The following is a 17,696-nucleotide window of genomic DNA, read 5'->3' on the forward strand; positions in this document are numbered from 1 at the left end:
TCTATGTATGTGATTCTTAAATGTTTTTAATGCTGTAATAATACAAAACTTTAAGAATATAAGAACTTGTAAAGCAGAAAAAATTTAATTTTAAATTTTTCTAATTAAAAATTTGAAAAAAGTTGATCTTGTGGAAGATTTATAATGTTAAAAAAGGCCCTCTATAGCTTCCATAGGAATACGTGTAAATTCGTCAGCTGCATTGTCATTTTCTCTTGGGGTCCAGGCTTACATGTCTTTCAGGTATGATTAAGTGTTCCCGTAATCACTCGAATTATTCGGAAAAAGTCAATCAGTTATTGTTTCCAAAAACGTCACATTACATGTAATATTCGTAATATTATGTAAAAATGCTTTTTTTCAAATCATTCAAAATATTTCAAACACCCGGCTCTTTTTTTCGTGTTGGAATATTCTCAGGGATGTTCTTTGTTAACACGAAAATCGTTCGCCGTTTCTGTTTTGTGCTTTTAAGAATTGCTCACATCACAATTCACAATAATAAATTCTTTTCCAAATATGTAAAACGAAATGGTAACCGTAAAATATTAAACAATGGCAGCTCCTTTTTGTTCGTTTTTTTATTGTTTCTATTTTTTGACGTATAGATGTTTGAGAATAAAACTGACAATTGACATTTTTGACATTAAGTATTAAATAGTTTATTATACGGCAATTTGGAAGTTTTAAATTTCAAACAAGAAAAAAGAAAAAATAGTGGATAAAATTTCAAAAATAAAAACAAGGAACCATGAAAACACTATTAATATAAAAGATGAATATTTAAATTTGAAAAAGACTGTAAATATCTTTTTAACGAATATATTTAGTGATGAATAGTAATATTTTCTTAATGAAAATAGTGTTTTGTTAAAATATTTTGTAATAATCATAACAAATTTGGAAATAATAAAAGAATAGAACAAAATATTTCACAAATTTTCATCAAAAAACAAAATGTTAAAATTCATATCAGATGTTTTTGAAAGATCGAAGTTTCTCTTTCATATCGAAAAAATATATAAAACAATAGATGGTAAAAAAAATGTATTTTCTTAGTTTCTTTTATTATTTTTAAGTTTTAGTTAAATTTTAATTGTAATTAATATTTTTATGTAGCAATTTTAAAGGAACTGAAAGCTCATAAATAGTTCAAATTCATGAAAACAAATTCTATAAATAAATACACGTATATGATTATACAATATACACATACATTACATAAGAAAACAACGTTCATACTTGGCCACGTACCTAAATCTCGGGGGAACTAAATAATTAACTCCTTAATGAAATTTTTATCATTCGATTTAAAATAACATTAAAATTATGAAAATTTTACCTATAAGTGTGTGGATAGAAAAGTTACTTTATATAAACAAAATTTAACAATAAAACTTATTATATTATAGGTAAATATCTACTTTGTATTTACTACTACTACAACGGTTATGGTTAAAGAATGTCTACTATCTAAATGTAAGTGTACTATTTAAAGCAAAGTTGAGTTAAGAATTTTTATAACGTTTCCAATTTACACTATTATTTTCTGGTTAAATCTAAAATATTGAAATTATATTAAAAAATATAGAAATTAATGGTAACATTCACATTCTTGTAAGATTAAATTAATTTGAAAACAAAGACAATCCGATCATATCAAAACAAATATTTTTATTACATCTTATTATCGCTTTTCAAAAGCACTACATATGTATGTATATCCGAAAAGCTTGAAAGAAATTTGATTTCACAAGAGATTTTATGAATAAGTAATAAAACTTGAATTTAAAATAATAATTATTAAGTTAATGAAATTTTTTTTCAAGTATTCACTACATATTTTGTACTTGAAATTCAGACGTTACCTTTTAAACTAATTAAGCATTTTTACTTTTAAATAAAGCCATATTCTAAGTTTATTTGAACAAAGTACAAAACAAATATAATTTTTAATGCTACTCTAATGTTTTATGATCTGTTTGTTTTACTTTTTCAAAACGCCGCCATGGACTTTAATATTTTAGAAATTAAAATTCAGAAAATAAATAAGTTGATCTGATTAACTGTAACAATTACGAATTCTAATCATTAATTTATTTCTGAAATAGTTTTAATTATTTTGAAATCATTTGAATAAATTTTGTTTCTGAATAGGTTCTGTCTATTGAATTCCGGTTAGGTATATTTTTAGTTTGCCCTCTTCATCATTAAACAGCATAGCCAAATATTATAATGACGAAATGCGACTTTAAATTTTAACAATTCGTATACTTGATAGCAAACAACTTCCGTCATCTATTTACACTATCTATCTTTAAAAATATATTATATAATTATTTATCTTAACACACGTTATTAAACATAAATTTTGCCTTTTCTATTAACTTTAATTTTTTTCTTCCTGTAGAAAGTATACAATAGCTAATTATTTTGTATAACATAATTTTAAAATGTATACGGAGAATAATTTAATTACTTATCGGAGACTGTTTTTTAAAAATATATTTTTATTTATTAAAGGAAAATGTGCTACTTTCCAAACCATCTGTTTGATCAAAATTTATTTTAATTTTGTTAATTTTTTATTGATTAAAATTATTCATAAATCAAAATTAAAACACAAACACGAGTTCAAATTTTAATGAATTTTATTTTGTTTTTTTATTATGTGTGGTAATTTGTTATATATTTTTTGTCAATAATAGTAAATTTATATTGCTATAATAAATAAATTATTTAATCGGTATAACCGACTAATATTATATAATAAATAACCTTAATCAAAAAAAAACAATTGTAGAAAAACGAATTTTAAATTACCAACCTTGTCCTTGTGCGTAAGCTTATTATTATTTTTTATATTATGCATACGTATATGTAAACATTTATATTCAAATGCCTATAATATACATAAATAAAATAGTTTGTTTGGGAAAAAAAAGATTAAATAAAGCTCTGGAAATTTTTGATATTATTGCATGATTAATTAATACAAGCCAATACATATGAATAGATACCAAAAAAAACAATACAAATCTACCAACATAGCAATCAACTTCGACGACAATTTTCTAGTTTTTAATTCATTAAATATGGAAATTAAAAAATATATATATTTTTTAAGTGTTGTTCGAAAATACTAACACTATAAAAGTTTAACAGTTTCGTGTGTAAAACATACATATATACAAATTAAAGGTAGAAGTTTGTAAAACATAGTAGAATTTTTGCAAATTTAGCAGTTTTGTTATATGAAATGTCCTTTTTATTGAAATCAATGTACCTAGCAACTGAATTCTCGAAAATGATAGCACAGTGTTTGCCACAGTGATGGCATAGTGCTTTTGGATATGCAATATCTTTTCCCTTAGGTGCGATGAATTTTCTTTTTTTTAATTCATTGATCAATGATCTTTTTCGGTTTTATTTCTTTTCATTAAATTTCAATCCCCTTCAATACTTTTTTATTCACAAATAAAACAAAAAAAAATTAGTTGAAAACTAAAAATTTTTCTATTAAAAACCTATTAAATTGCTGAATTTTAAAATTGTAGTAATGCAATTATTAATTTGCATTTCAACTGATGGGATGTGATTACTAAATTGTGAAACAAAAAGGTATCCTGAATTATCCTGAATTCAAAATGTTTTTTTACACATACATTAAAAATATTTTATAATTTTTAAATCACTATGCTGCACTTTATCTTCATGGTTTTTTATATTAAGTAATTATTTTTCAAAGCACATTAATATATTAAAGATCATAAAGTAATAGAAAAATATAAGATTTAAGTAGACATAACGTAAGATCGAAACACAAAACAAAATTCTCTCAACTGTTGTTATTTGAGAGACAAAAGATGTGCAAAATTGTTGTTTTTGATCTTTTTTATAACGCCATTAAATAATAAAAGAAAAAACAAAATAAAATAAAAGTTTTAGTAATATACAGTTAGTCATAAAAATTCATTGGCTTCAAAATTGTAGTAATACGGAAATTAATACTTAAATCAGATTATTTTTTGTGAACCTGAATCAATTATTTAGCGATACACTACAACTGCATTTCTAAAGTCATGAATTAAGTTAATGTTTCTTGTTGTCTTAGCTTTGATGGATAAGAATGATGGTGCTGATTTAAAAGGACTTCGTTAAGAAATACAAAATCTAATATTAATTGATTTAAATAAAAAATTCCGTTTGGATAGGGAGAGTCAAGGTCGTCTTTTTTTCGGCAGATGAGTTTTTTCTTTAGAATTGTTTTGATAATTTGGATAGTTTTTTTTTACAAGAACCCTTGTTTGTTATCAATACCTTAATTCGCCATTTGTTTGATATAAGAATGCGATTTTATTTTTTTAAAATGTGCAATATTATAAGCGTGCAACTGTGTTTACATTTATACATATTCATACTTTGGTAATATGTAGACATAAACGTATTTTATACTTTTTTGAATGGTGAAAATTTTACTAGTACTTTTTTTGTCATTTCTTTGCTTTAGTGTTGGTTATTTATACCTAACTAACTTATATAATAATAATGTTTGAATATATTGACCAATATAGTAAATATATGTATATACGAATAATAATAAAGATAATAATAATAATAGAAATTGGTATTGTATAAACTAGAAAGTAAAAAAAATATTAGCTTAGCTGGCTATTTTTCTTAGTTTACTTACTTAGTTTGTTAGTTATTTAATTAGTTAACTCAATAAATTTTGAGTTCCAGTTTCCTTTTTTTTTGTATTTTCATGCAAATGTGTGTATATTTTAGTATATTTAATTTTAATTTCAAAACTATAATAAATTTTAAGTAAAATAAAAGTGAAAATACCTATAAACAAATCTTATTAACTTATAAAAATATTTTAGGATATAATAAAATAAAAGAAAAACAAAAAAAGTAATTATGTATAGTCTATACCCCATATCGTGGAAAGCTTTTAAATTATACACAAACTAATTTCATATTTAAACTAAATAAAAATAATTTAATTATACTGAAGTTATTGAGTTACATTAATGTTAAATACATTTTTAGCTCATAATTATATACAAACATATATCTACTTTCCTTCAAAAATATACATATATACTCGAATGTACTGTTATTTAATTCACAACAATATTATTTTTAAAAAAAGTGTTACGTATGATTCTATATCGAACATATTATCTATCTTAACTTATAATTGAAAATTCAGTTCTAACTCACAATTAACGCAAATATTCTAATTCAAAATTAGGCGGTTTTCCCTTCTTTCCACAGATATGTATAAACATGTCAATATACACAACCTATATGTATGTATATACGTATGTACATAGAGATCAAATGGACAAAAGAATCACTTAATATTGCTTTCAGTGTTGCTGTGTGTACCATGCGTACATCCCACCATACAGTAAAACTTAAGCGCTTTAACAAATAAATCAGATTTTAATTATACATATGTGTATACGTATATAGCTTTATTTAATTTGTGTATTTTTTTTTCTTTTCTTCATCTGATAGATCACTTTACCTTTTTATATAATTTTCTAATCTATATATTATATTATATTTCTATACCTGATTATTTTTCTTTGATAATGCCAAACAATAAATTTCTAGTAGTTGTAAATTTCTCATGGAATGGAAGATGGAAAATGGTGGAGGCGGACAGGTTGGAATGCAACGGGGTAAAACCCCCACCCAATATTATTAACAGAAATAATATTATGCACATTTGATATGAAAATTATATTAGATATTTCGAATTGAAAAAAAAAAATAGGTTTATAAAGTAGCAAATTTCATTTTTAATAATTTTCTAAATTATTGCTTAACCATAAAAACTATAATTATGAATTAGTTGTAAACGATTTTTTAAAATGGAGTAAAAAAGCCTTGATCTTCCAGTACATCAGTAATACATTTAGTCTAGAGCAATGATCGCAATTACGTGGCACGCGTGCCAAGATTGGCACGCTTCGAAACTTTGCTGGCACGCGTGATAAGTTGATATTGAAAAATATATCTGATATTTTTGTTTTTATTTTTATTGATTGAATATATTTAAATTTTTTTTATATAAATTTATGTTTAAATATAAATAAAAATAAAATAATAAATTAAATTAATAAAAAAAATAATATAAAAACGAATATAAGTATTCTGATTTTCAATACTACTTAATTTTATGGAATAGATTCTGCACGCCGAAATATTGGTTTGAAAAAACACATCTTTTTTGGCACGATATATAAAATCTTATTGCGACCACTGGTCTAGAGTAATAAGTTATTATCATTTAATTTCCTTATGAGGAGGATTAAATAAAGCCTTTTAAGTAGAAGATTTTTTATAAAAATGTGCTACTTTACAAACCATTGGTTTGGTCCAAATTTTTTTTTGTATGTTATCACAATAAATGAAAAAAATAATAAAATAACAATGCTAACTTGCATTTCAATTGAAAAAACAAAAAACAGAAATAAAAGTAAAAAAAAGATTTGATTAAAGTTTTACTTACACACATATAAATTATATATTTTTCTGCTTCATATTTACAGTTAAGTGAACGAGCTTGCCGAATGAAGTAACAAGAAGTGTATTGTCATTTTGTTATGCTTTTTAATACTTTTTTTAAGTACAAATTACAAACACAATAATAAAAAAAATCAATTAAAAAAAAAGACTATTTTAAATTTTATTTCTATTAAAAATTTTACAAAAAAATATAAAAAGAAATGCCGTATAATTTAAATTTGACAATTTTGTGATAACTTTTTCCTTTTTTGTTGTTTTTGTTTGTTTACAAAATTTTTTATTATAAAATGAACTGTGAATGTTCTTAACAATAAGTAAAACAAAAATACAAATTTTTAATCAAATTTAAACGTAATTCCAATTGTAATAAAAACATAAAATTAAAATAAATTTTTGAAAAATAATTAAGGAAAATATTAATAGAGAAAGAAAAAAAATGGATAAAAAATTTGCTAATATTTTGATTCTTGGATTCGGATTCATGTTCCTTTTTACATCATTTCAAACTATGGGTAATATACAGGTAATTATAATAAATTTAATTTCGCAATATTTTATTTTATTTGTAAAATTGTTATTAAATATAAAGCACAGGACCGGTAAGTGAGCAGCATTATAAACGTGAAATTAATTAAAAACTAAAGAAAAATGAACAAATTGGTAACCCGTTATACCTAATATGGAACAATTTGTGTATATCAATTAAGTATGTAAATAATAATTATGATATTTTTTGAGTTCACTGATATTATATATGATATTCATATATATGATATAAATGTTATTAAGTCAAAAAATTAATGAAAGTTATATAAATAATGGATCAATAACTCGAGATTACTTTGATATTTCACTGATAATAATAATAAAAGAAATTAATACAAACGAATAAATTCTATCGCTTTCATAAAGAGTACATTTTTAAATGAAATATTATTGTGTTTTGCCATATCACACCTTTTTACCAATTAAATTATTTATATGAACTTACACAAAAAGAAACAAAACTCCAAATTACGCAAAGGAAAATACTAAATTGACTTATAACCTTAAGTCAAATTGAGATTAAGAATTCATTGAGGTTGTAGCTTCACCTCAATAATTTTTCCATTAAAATATCACATCATATATTATCTTTTACGCCCTCCAGCGGCTTAAAAGTAATATATAATGTGAGCAGGTGAGAATCCTGTTTTCAAAATTGCAGTAAAAAAGTGTATTTGAATTGAGCAATTGAATTGATAAGTTTTTGTTACTGAATATCCTATATAGTTATTCAATATTACTAAAGTTTTTTGAATCAAAACAAAATAGACTGATTAAAAGAGTAAAATAGATGAAGACTAGAATAGATAATTAAAAAAGGTAGAAATATTGAGCACATTTCAACAAATTTTTATTGAAAATATTTTTTTACTCCTTTTTCTTAAGGTATTACTGATGTTAACCAAAAAATCGTTTTACTTTTCAAGTACATCTACGAGTTTTTTTGTTTGATAAAGAATTATTGTTTCAAAGAAAGATAGGCGTAGGCTTTCTTAACAATAAAAAAATAAGCAATCACTAACAAAATTGACTTCATGTAATCTACAATATAATGCGGACTAAATTTTTTTTTAATAAGATATCAAATGTTAATCTTCCTTTAAATATTTTTTGTGTTTTTATGTGGGGAAATTTAATTTTTTAATTTAAAGTTTGATTTAATGAAATTTTATATTATACATACAATAGATATTCATATATGTATGTATGTAAGGAATAAGTTTCATACCGCCTAGGTATTATTATAATCTGACCTTTAAACGTTTTCTTTTTCAAATCTTATTTTGCTTTAATAAAAAAATATATTATTTAAAATTTGTTACTTGAAAATTCTATTTTTCTTCTTTTAACAATACAAAAAGTATTTTAAATGTTGAAGATTTTCGAACAATTTCTGAAGCACTATTCAGCAAATCATATACATATATGTATAAGTTGAATTATACATTATAGGTGGACCGATGTGCTCGTATTTTTAAGGTTTATCAAATTTTTTAAGTAAATAAATTTCTTTTTAATACAACAAATCTATCTTTACTGTAGTACTTTTAAACAACGAGCGAAATTATAATACACTAATACTTGAGTGTAATTTTTTGTATATTTTTGCAGAAAACTGTACTAGATAGCATTAAAAGTGAAGGTTTTGAAGCTGACGGTTACACAAGTTTAGCAATTGTTTATACAGCATTTTCACTATGCAATTGGTTGGCACCATCATTTTTGTCTTTTAGTGGCCCAAGAGGTGCAATGTTAATTGGTGGTACAACATACTGGTATATTTAAATTAAGATTTTTTTTTGTAAATTAAGTGCGTTCTTTTCAAGTAGTTTTGTTTTTTATAATAAGTAATCGTCGCATTGAACTAGCCATTTGTCGAAATCATTAATATTTAAATTTTGTAAGAAAAAATATATTAAAATATATTTATTTATATTATTGCATTATTTACATATACTGTTGATTGATTTTTATTAATTTGTTTTTTTTTTTCATAAAGCTTATTTATATTAACATTTCTCTGGCCTAAAACATGGTTATTATATTTAGCAAGTGGTTTACTAGGGGCTGGTGCATCAATAACATGGACCGGTCAGGGTACATTTTTATCAAGATGCAGTAATACAAAAACAATATCACGTAATTCTGGTATATTTTGGGCAATGTTACAAATGAGTATGTTTTTTGGTAACTTATTTGTTTACTATCAATTTCAAGATAAAGATATAAGTGATGAATCAAGGACGTTAGTTATTGGTGTATTAATAGCTGTTGCGGTATTAGGTTTAATATTTTTAGCTGCATTACGTCCAATACCAGATAATCAAACATCAAATTCAGAATTACAAGAAAATAAAAATGCAATTGATATTGCATTTGATGCGTTAAAATCTGCATGGAAATTATTTTTAACTAAAGATATGATCTTGTTAAGCTGGACATTCTTTTATACTGGTAATTTGTGATAAATTTTTCTATTATTAGAATTTTTTAATATCTAAAAAATAAAAAAAAATATTTATTTGGTAATTTTTGTTTTAATAAAAACGTAAAAAACAAATTCTATTTGAAAACTGAAAACTTATTTTAGGATTGGAACTATCATTTTTTAGCGGTGTTTATGGATCATCAATTGGTTTTACAGAAAAAATTGCAGAGAAACCAAAACAAATTGTTGGTTTAGCTGGTATATTTATTGGTCTTGGTGAAGTAATTGGTGGTGGATTATTTGGATTACTTGGGAGTAAAACAACAAAATATGGACGTGATCCAATTGTTATAATGGGTTTTATAATACATGCAATATCATTTTTTTTAATATTTATGAATTTACCAAATGATGCGCCATTTACAAATACAGAAAATGTCGGTTATATTAATCCACCATTAGCATGGTTAGCATTAGTAGCAGCGTTCATGTTAGGTTTTGGTGATGCATGTTTTAATACACAAATATATTCAATGCTGGGTGGTGTTTTTGTTAGATCATCAGTTGAAGCTTTTGCTTTATTCAAATTTACTCAGGTAAATATTAAGTTAAATATTTTTATTATTAAATTCAACTTTCTTTCTTGTTTTTAATTATATTTATAGTCTGTTGCTGCAGCAATAAGTTTTTATTATTCATCACATTTAGGATTACATGCTCAATTATCAATATTATTAGTATTTTCAATAATCGGAACTGGATGCTTTTGTATTGTTGAATGGGCTAATAAACGTCGTTTGAAGCAAATTAAAACTGAACAGGAGGAATATGATGATGACAATAATTTGTCAAATAATAGATCAAAAATAAACCATGATGATAGTACCAGTAGTAACTCATAAAGTGACGGAAGTATAGTAAAAAAAAGTTATTATAATGTTTATAATATTTAAAAGGCAAAGTTACAATTAAGAGTTTTAGTAAATGAAAAAAAAATATTGTAAATAGTTTTTCAAAAAAATAATTTCATTATTTATTTCCGAAAGAAAATGAGGAGGAGTATTTAATTATTGATGGAAATAATTTTTTAAAGAATATTTTAATTTATATAAATAAAACTTTGTTATTTGACTATTAAAATTTTATAATAATATTTCCTAATTTTTCATGCTTTTATTCAAAACCAAAATATATATAAAATAAAAATAAATTTATTTTTATTTTATATATATTGTAAAATGAAAAGAGAATATAACTTAAATTGCAATAATTAATTCCTTATACGTATTTATGATACGATTGCGATTAATTGAAATTTCAATTTAAATTATACTCAGAACAGCTTCAGGAGTAATTATTATTATATCGAGCACATTTTGCAGGTTAAAAATAGATAATAATAGAATTTGATTCAATGAACTTTCTTTTCTTTTTCGTTGTTAAAATTATTTACTTCAATTACTACAATATTTAATACAATTACTAGTACTGCTTTCATAATTTATTTTAATTCGATCATTATCACTTAAAAAAGAAAATAATAAGTAAACACCATTCAAATTGAATTGTGTGAACAACTTAACATATAATATTCTTAATATTTTGTCATTTACAATATTCTATTCTTTTTTTTTACTTTTTTTCTTATTTTAAGAAGAATTTATTATACGAAACGTACTCTTAATTAATCCAGAATTTAAGTTTATCCACGTACGTAAATGATCGAATAATATAAAATTAAATATTGATATTAATTTATTATAACTATTATTTAATAATGTTTATAATTTACTTATTAACTAGCTATACATTATATAAACAATCTATAATTGCTCCTCTTTAACTAATTTAGTCTAATATAAATTAACCAAATGTAAAGTAGAATAACTCAGACAGTTTGAATTAATTTGAAAAAAAATTATAAATTAACCAAATGTAAAGTAGAATAATTTTATTTATATCTTTTCATAATAATTTAAGATTAGTTAGAACCGCCCTAATCGAAAACATCATATAAGAGCATCCAACTAAAAATAAATTCATAAATTACGAAATTCTAAATTTATTTAGCTGTTAACATTAATGCAATTTGTTCTACATATTTAAATTTAGGTTACAATTTAAAAACTTACTTGAACTACGGGTAACGAGAAATAAAATTTCTTGCTACGCGCAGAGTCTTAAATGGCTATTAACATTTTATAAATATTCCAGTGATATTGCTCTATTTTGCATTTATATTATAAACAAGAAAACTTCAATTTCGTTTTGTGTCTGTAAATCATTACATTTCAATCATAATTATTGTTTCGGTTGAAAATTTTGTATATAAAAAATAATTATAATTTTTATATCAAATAATTTATAGTATTTAAACAAAAAGACAACTGTTTTATATTAAATATAATATATTAAATATGCCATTCCTTATTATATGGAACCAATGAATAATTGTTTTATGGAAAACTGCTATGAAAGTCGGCTTTATTTAAAAAATAAGGAAATAAATTTGAATTAAAATAAAAATAAAATTTTTTCTTTTACAGTAAGGAATAACATTTCAAATGTTGGTAATAAAAAATAGAACTTTTCATAAAGAAAAAATGACAATATGGTTATATTTATTCATTCTAAAATTACAAAAAATAAAACAAGAAAATAATTACTCCGTCTTTTTTATTACATTGAGATATTTTTTCAGAGAAATCCTTATTTCTTCGACTTGATAATACAAAATTGTTTGAACGTAAATATGAAAGCAGTGCTAACTCGAAGTTAGCTCGTCAACTTTAAATCAACAACAATTTTAAATTAAAAACTGGAATAGCGAAAGACCAAATGCCAAGACCACTCCAAAAAGGAAGTTTCTAGCTGCAAATGCAATACTTTATTTATGAAAACATTTTTCTTTAGATTTTTTCTTACATTAATAAATTTATTCTCATTATATAGGTTAATAAGTACCTATATATTGTATAAAATAAATAAAATAAGAAAAAACAAACAAAACCAAATTAAGTAAACAGAAAAACAAAATCATAGAAAAGTTGACCAATACACAATGTTTAATATAAAAAATGAAAAAGGAAAGAAAAATCTTGAAAATTTATCAATATATAATGCTGTCTCCCTTCCATGACAGAAAGTATCATATTGCGGCACTAAAATTGATTCTCGATGTACACCAGTTCCCTATAAATAGAAGAAGATGAAAAGGAAGATGAACATAATATATAAAATACCAATTTTTTAATTTGCTTAAAAAGGCAAAGGCTTTGGGGAAGGAATTTTTCATATAAAAGAATAAACTTACTTTTAAATCATCTGCTTCATGAATATCTTCATCTGAATAACCTTTCATTGCTTTTGTTGCAACTGGTCCCATATAATTATTTACAACAGCAAATTCCATTAATGATAAAAATACAAATACAGAACATGATGACATCCATACATCGATTGCTTTAACATATGAAACAGGTGGTAAAGATTGTTGCGATTGTGTATTTTGTGTTGCTAATGTTAATAATGATGTTACACCTAATGTCACACGTGCCGGTATAGCTTCTGGTTTTATCCAAAATGATATCCACGACATAACAACAATTAATGCCGATGGTATATATGTATGAAATAAATGATAACCAAGACGACGTTTTAAATTAAATACGATTGCTAAACATGTAAAATTTCCTACAATATAAAAAAAATAATTTATAACATTAATAGCATTATTATGAATTGAATTCGAATAAGTTGTGAAATTAAAGAAATTTTTAATTTTAAAAGACGTTAAAATTTCTACTGTTGTATTAAATATTTTTATATCTTCATTTAAACACTTACTAATATACATAAATATGTATATATATACGTACCCGTAGAATATTCAATAGTACAATCTGTTGTATAATTATTTGATATATCAAGCTGAGGCAGTTCAATTTCGGAATTAACCACTAATGGATCTGTCATATTCCAAATGAATACAAGATCTTGAACAGTATGTGATACTTAAAAAAAAGAAAATACATAATTAGTATTATTTCATTAAAACTATAATATAATTAATTTTCTAAGTAAATAATATGTTTTCTAATTTGAAAAAAAAACACTATAATTACTACAATAACCGCGAATGATCAAAATACATTTTAATACATAATAGACGTAAAACAAAAAAAATTGGGGAGAATAAAAAATTAAGTAAAAAATTAAAAATAATATTAAAACGAGAAAAAATAGAGTTGACCGCGTCAACTCTGTGATACCCGTACGAATTTGTTTTCCTATGTGCGAATAAATATGCCATAGCTGAGTAAGGGATAGACTAAGACTTTAAGTTGCCGTATTATCATATTAATTTATGCAAAATTTCAGTACTGTGTCTAAGATATGGCCAAATTACTATTGAAGTTGTATGCCTGCTACCAGAAAGAGCAGAGCAAATTCAACGACTTTTATCAAACACATAGACCCTACTTAAATATTTACTTGTGCGAAATTTCAATACCACAGCTTTTACAGTTTCTAAGATACAGCCAAATAAATTTTGGTGTTGTATGGCAGCTACTCGAATCAGTATCCCGATCATATCCAATTTAAATACGGTTCTGGCATTTTCTATAGTAAACCATTTGTGAAAATTTTATGAACTTGGCTCAATTAGCTTTTGAGTTATCGTTGAGACGGGCGGACTGACGGACAGACAAACAAAGCTAATTAGACTCAGAATTCGACGCTGATAAAAAACATACACTTGAGTCTATATCTCAGACCATTATTTCTTAGCGTTACAAACGGTAAGGCAAATTTAGTATACTTTTCGAACATACGTTCGTACGGGTATAAAGAAGAGAGATTAAACAAATTGTACATAATGAGTAAGAAAAATTGGATTTGCCTTCTGGTTGTCTACAGTGTATGTATGTAAAGTTTAAGTAAAGTTTACTGATTTCATAGCACATCCTGAAAATTTCACTATAAATATAAAGCAAATTTATAAATACTTTATGAATCATAGCGTATTTCAATGTCCATAATTTCTTAACGTCAAAAATGCAATTCATAATTACAAAAATATATTCATAAATTTATGATTTTCTTAACGACAATAATAAAATATAACTGTAATATGGAATAAATACTTACAACTTTCAATCATCATTGAACAGATTTGAGTATCATGTGGATATGATTCGAATTTCATTGCACATGACAATACTAAAGTAAGCCTACAATAATTAATTTATAATTATTATTTGTATTGTAAAAAATTAAAAAACAATTTAGAGGTTTAATAAATAAAGGAGTCAAAATGCGATCATTTCTCAAATAAAGCATTTAATTGCATTTACTTCTGAAAGCATTTAATGGTATTTCACTTAAAATTTATTTCTTCACACTTAAACAATTTTCTTCTTTAAAACCATCACAAAACCTCATGTGTGTACAATATATAATTCAAGAATATACTACACTTAAGGACTTACTTTGACATATAAAGTAAAGTTTTGTCGTGATATAGCCATAAGTAGTGATTTGGTATGCTCATTTCATGAAATGTAACTTTTTTAGCATTTTTAAAAAAACAATCTGGCCTCCATATACTATGTAACCAATCAACATCTAATATTCTATATTCTTCACTCATATTTTCTGGTAAACGTAATCTTGGATCCCTCCAACTTTGAGCCAAAAATATATCAGTAACATAAGTCTATTACATAAAAATATAAAAATAAATTAATATTGATTTAGAACATTTTCAAGAATATTTTATTTATGACTAATTGCATAAAAATTTTCTTAAATAAAAAGAAACAAAGTTAACAAACCATAGACTCTTCATTAATTGAATCTAGTGACAAAACTGTTACATGAAAGTAAACAACTGTTGGTTGCCCTAATAATTTTGGTGCACGATTTTTATCATAAGTTTTAGATGGTATTGGCAGAATATCTGGTAACGATAAACTTTGCTCATAATTCGATACAAGCTCAGCACTTTCTGTATTATTTCTGAAAAGAATAAATTTTTCTCTTACGTTAAACAAAAACAATATGCTTCAGCTTCAAAAAATTACAGTATAATACGGCATTAAATATTTAATTCAACTTATGAGTTATAATTGCTGAATTGCTTATAAATGCAGTATTTGACCCTTTTGCAAATTTTGCAAAAGGGTCAAAAATTTATGTAATATGGGGAATATTTAACTAAATGCAGTTTTAAAGCCAAATTGCAAGGAAAGGCTAGAAAAGGGTAATTCTTATATGGAGACTTCGTTATATAGAGACTGTACTGTTTATGTAAATAAGAATATATTTTTTTTTATTAAATTTTGCTATATGCACTGGTAGTATTATGTTTCGTATAAATGTGAAACACAAAAATTATAATTAGATAAAAAATGAAATTAGGTGTGCCTACATCACGATTTTAAAATATAAATAAAATAGAAATAAGTTGAAAATGTAAGAATAAAATCTAAAAAAATTACATATTTTTTTGCTTTTTCTTATTTTGTCCGTTTCTATGTCGTCGTCATTTTTACATTTTAAATCTTCTCTGCCCTCATATACCTGCGTTTAAAAGAAGCCCTCTAAATAAAAACAATTCATTTTATTCCAATATTCGTATACACTTTCTATATATTAATATTATATATTGAATTCCTTTCTAAAATATAAAAAAACAATTAAAACGAGATAAAATTTTTGTCAACAAAATGCAAGAAAGCAGAACTAAATGCATAAGAGGCTCACAAAATAAAATTTAAATTCTCGAATGTTCCTTTTTCTTATTTTTTCCTATCAATTTTTCTAAATTAATCTATCTAGAATTTGCTATGTACATACATGTATATATTGCAATAAATGTATATGTGCGTCTAATGATTTTTATAGAATAAATGTAAAATGTATTTCATAGAATGTAAAAGTTTATACAGGACAAAAGATCTCTAGAGTGCTATTTGGAGTCTCCCTCCAACAGCTTTCAGGAAAGATGGTCTATTTCAGTTGACTGTACGTTTGTTAGCTCATAGTAATTTTGAACTATATATGTATACTTAGAATTCACTATTTGAAGCGTAACAAATATTTTGCGATTCAAAGAGGCTACACTTCAAACCTTCTAACGCTTTATAAAATACAACTGGATCGTAGCAACAACATATATAAAAACTGCGTTGTTACACTATTCCACAAATTACAATTTATAAGAACTTTATTATTATGAATATACCGTATTATACCGAAATTTTGAAATCACGGCGTAGTCCCTTACCTATAACCATGACCACAACTAACAATATTTATAAAATTTAAAAATATTATTATCATAAAAGTAAATTGATATAAGCAATGAACTTTATACCGCTTATTTCTATTATTATATAATATATTTTTATTTTCGATTTTTGTATTAGAATCACTATTATTATTATCTGTGCTATTATTATTATTATTATTATTATTAATATTATTTTTATTATTGTTGTTGTTATTTTTATTATTGTTATTACTATTACTTATATTATTTTTATTATTATTATTATTATTATTATTACTATTAATATTATTTTTGTTATTGTTTTTGTTGTTGTTACTATTATTATTGTTTTTGCTAATATTATTATTATTATTATTATTATTATTATTATTATTATTATTATTATTATTATTATTATTATTATTATTATTATTATTATTATTATTATTATTATTATTATTATTATTATTATTATTATTATTATTATTATTATTATTATTATTATTATTATTATGATTATTATTATTATTGTTATTATTATTATTATTATTATTATTATTATTATTGTTACTCGTAATATTGTTGTTATTATTATTATTTTTATAATTATTATTATTATTGTTATTATTATTATTATTATTATTATTATTATTATTATTATTATTATTATTATTATTATTATTATTATTATTATTATATTTATAAGAATGTTTTAATAATTCATAAAAATTTAAATATTTAATTAATTTATATATTTTAGAATTATATATAAATTGAGCGTTATAAATGTAATAAATTAATATTAATATGATAGTATTTATATTTAATATCATATTCCATAATAATATTATATATATATTGTAATGTGTTTTGTAGTAATTTATAATTAAATTTATATTT

At 23.3% G+C, this 17,696-nt stretch overlaps 3 protein-coding genes across 7 annotated transcripts; 1 reads left to right on the forward strand and 2 right to left on the reverse strand.

The window, feature by feature from the left end:
- The first annotated feature begins 670 nt into the window (after positions 1-670).
- LOC129614721 (UNC93-like protein MFSD11) lies at positions 671-12,109 on the forward strand. 5 transcript variants are annotated; one of them, XM_055529562.1, is made up of 7 exons: positions 844-1,036; positions 6,570-7,069; positions 8,704-8,867; positions 9,092-9,240; positions 9,310-9,546; positions 9,683-10,116; positions 10,186-12,109. In XM_055529562.1, the coding sequence occupies exons 2-7, from the start codon at positions 6,983-6,985 to the stop codon at positions 10,420-10,422; spliced, it is 1,308 nt and encodes a 435-aa protein (XP_055385537.1). In that variant the 5' UTR covers positions 844-1,036; positions 6,570-6,982; the 3' UTR covers positions 10,423-12,109. The 5 variants fall into 5 exon arrangements, with proteins under 5 accessions (XP_055385534.1, XP_055385537.1, XP_055385533.1 ...); XM_055529559.1 differs by lacking the exon at positions 844-1,036 and adding an exon at positions 671-801 and having other exon boundaries at positions 9,092-9,546; positions 10,186-12,103; XM_055529558.1 differs by having other exon boundaries at positions 846-1,036; positions 9,092-9,546; positions 10,186-12,103.
- Positions 12,110-12,397: 288 nt separating this feature from the next.
- LOC129614722 (glycine receptor subunit alpha-2) lies at positions 12,398-17,096 on the reverse strand. Its single transcript, XM_055529563.1, has 7 exons — positions 16,812-17,096; positions 15,358-15,541; positions 15,013-15,239; positions 14,672-14,754; positions 13,399-13,533; positions 12,834-13,213; positions 12,398-12,712 (listed from the first exon to the last, which is right to left on the reverse strand). The coding sequence occupies exons 1-7, from the start codon at positions 16,865-16,867 to the stop codon at positions 12,557-12,559; spliced, it is 1,221 nt and encodes a 406-aa protein (XP_055385538.1). The 5' UTR covers positions 16,868-17,096; the 3' UTR covers positions 12,398-12,556.
- A 2-nt stretch (positions 17,097-17,098) lies between these two features.
- On the reverse strand, positions 17,099-17,422 carry LOC129614723 (GATA zinc finger domain-containing protein 4-like; the record flags this gene model as incomplete). Its single annotated transcript, XM_055529564.1, has 1 exon — positions 17,099-17,422. A coding segment is annotated over one exon (324 nt), but the record flags the coding sequence as incomplete, so codon positions are not given.
- Positions 17,423-17,696: the final 274 nt, after the last annotated feature.

The sequence above is a fragment of the Condylostylus longicornis genome, unplaced genomic scaffold, assembly GCF_029603195.1.
Source record: "Condylostylus longicornis isolate FDR11 unplaced genomic scaffold, ASM2960319v2 ptg000116l, whole genome shotgun sequence".
In the NCBI taxonomy this organism is placed as follows: domain Eukaryota; kingdom Metazoa; phylum Arthropoda; class Insecta; order Diptera; family Dolichopodidae; genus Condylostylus; species Condylostylus longicornis.

Bases quoted from the DNA above. Each gene is read 5' to 3' on its own strand.
- LOC129614721 (XM_055529559.1), top strand. From the start codon at position 6,983: ATGGATAAAAAATTTGCTAATATTTTGATTCTTGGATTCGGATTCATG. The intron at 7,070-8,703 runs GTAATTATAATA...ATATTTTTGCAG, and splicing joins AAACTATGGGTAATATACAG to AAAACTGTACTAGATAGCAT. The intron at 10,117-10,185 runs GTAAATATTAAG...TTATATTTATAG, and splicing joins CTTTATTCAAATTTACTCAG to TCTGTTGCTGCAGCAATAAG.
- LOC129614722 (XM_055529563.1), bottom strand. From the start codon at position 16,867: ATGATAATAATATTTTTAAATTTTATAAATATTGTTAGTTGTGGTCAT. The intron at 13,534-14,671 runs GTAAGTATTTAT...CTTTTTTTTAAG, and splicing joins TTCAATGATGATTGAAAGTT to TATCACATACTGTTCAAGAT. The intron at 12,713-12,833 runs GTAAGTTTATTC...TTCTATTTATAG, and splicing joins ATGAAGCAGATGATTTAAAA to GGAACTGGTGTACATCGAGA.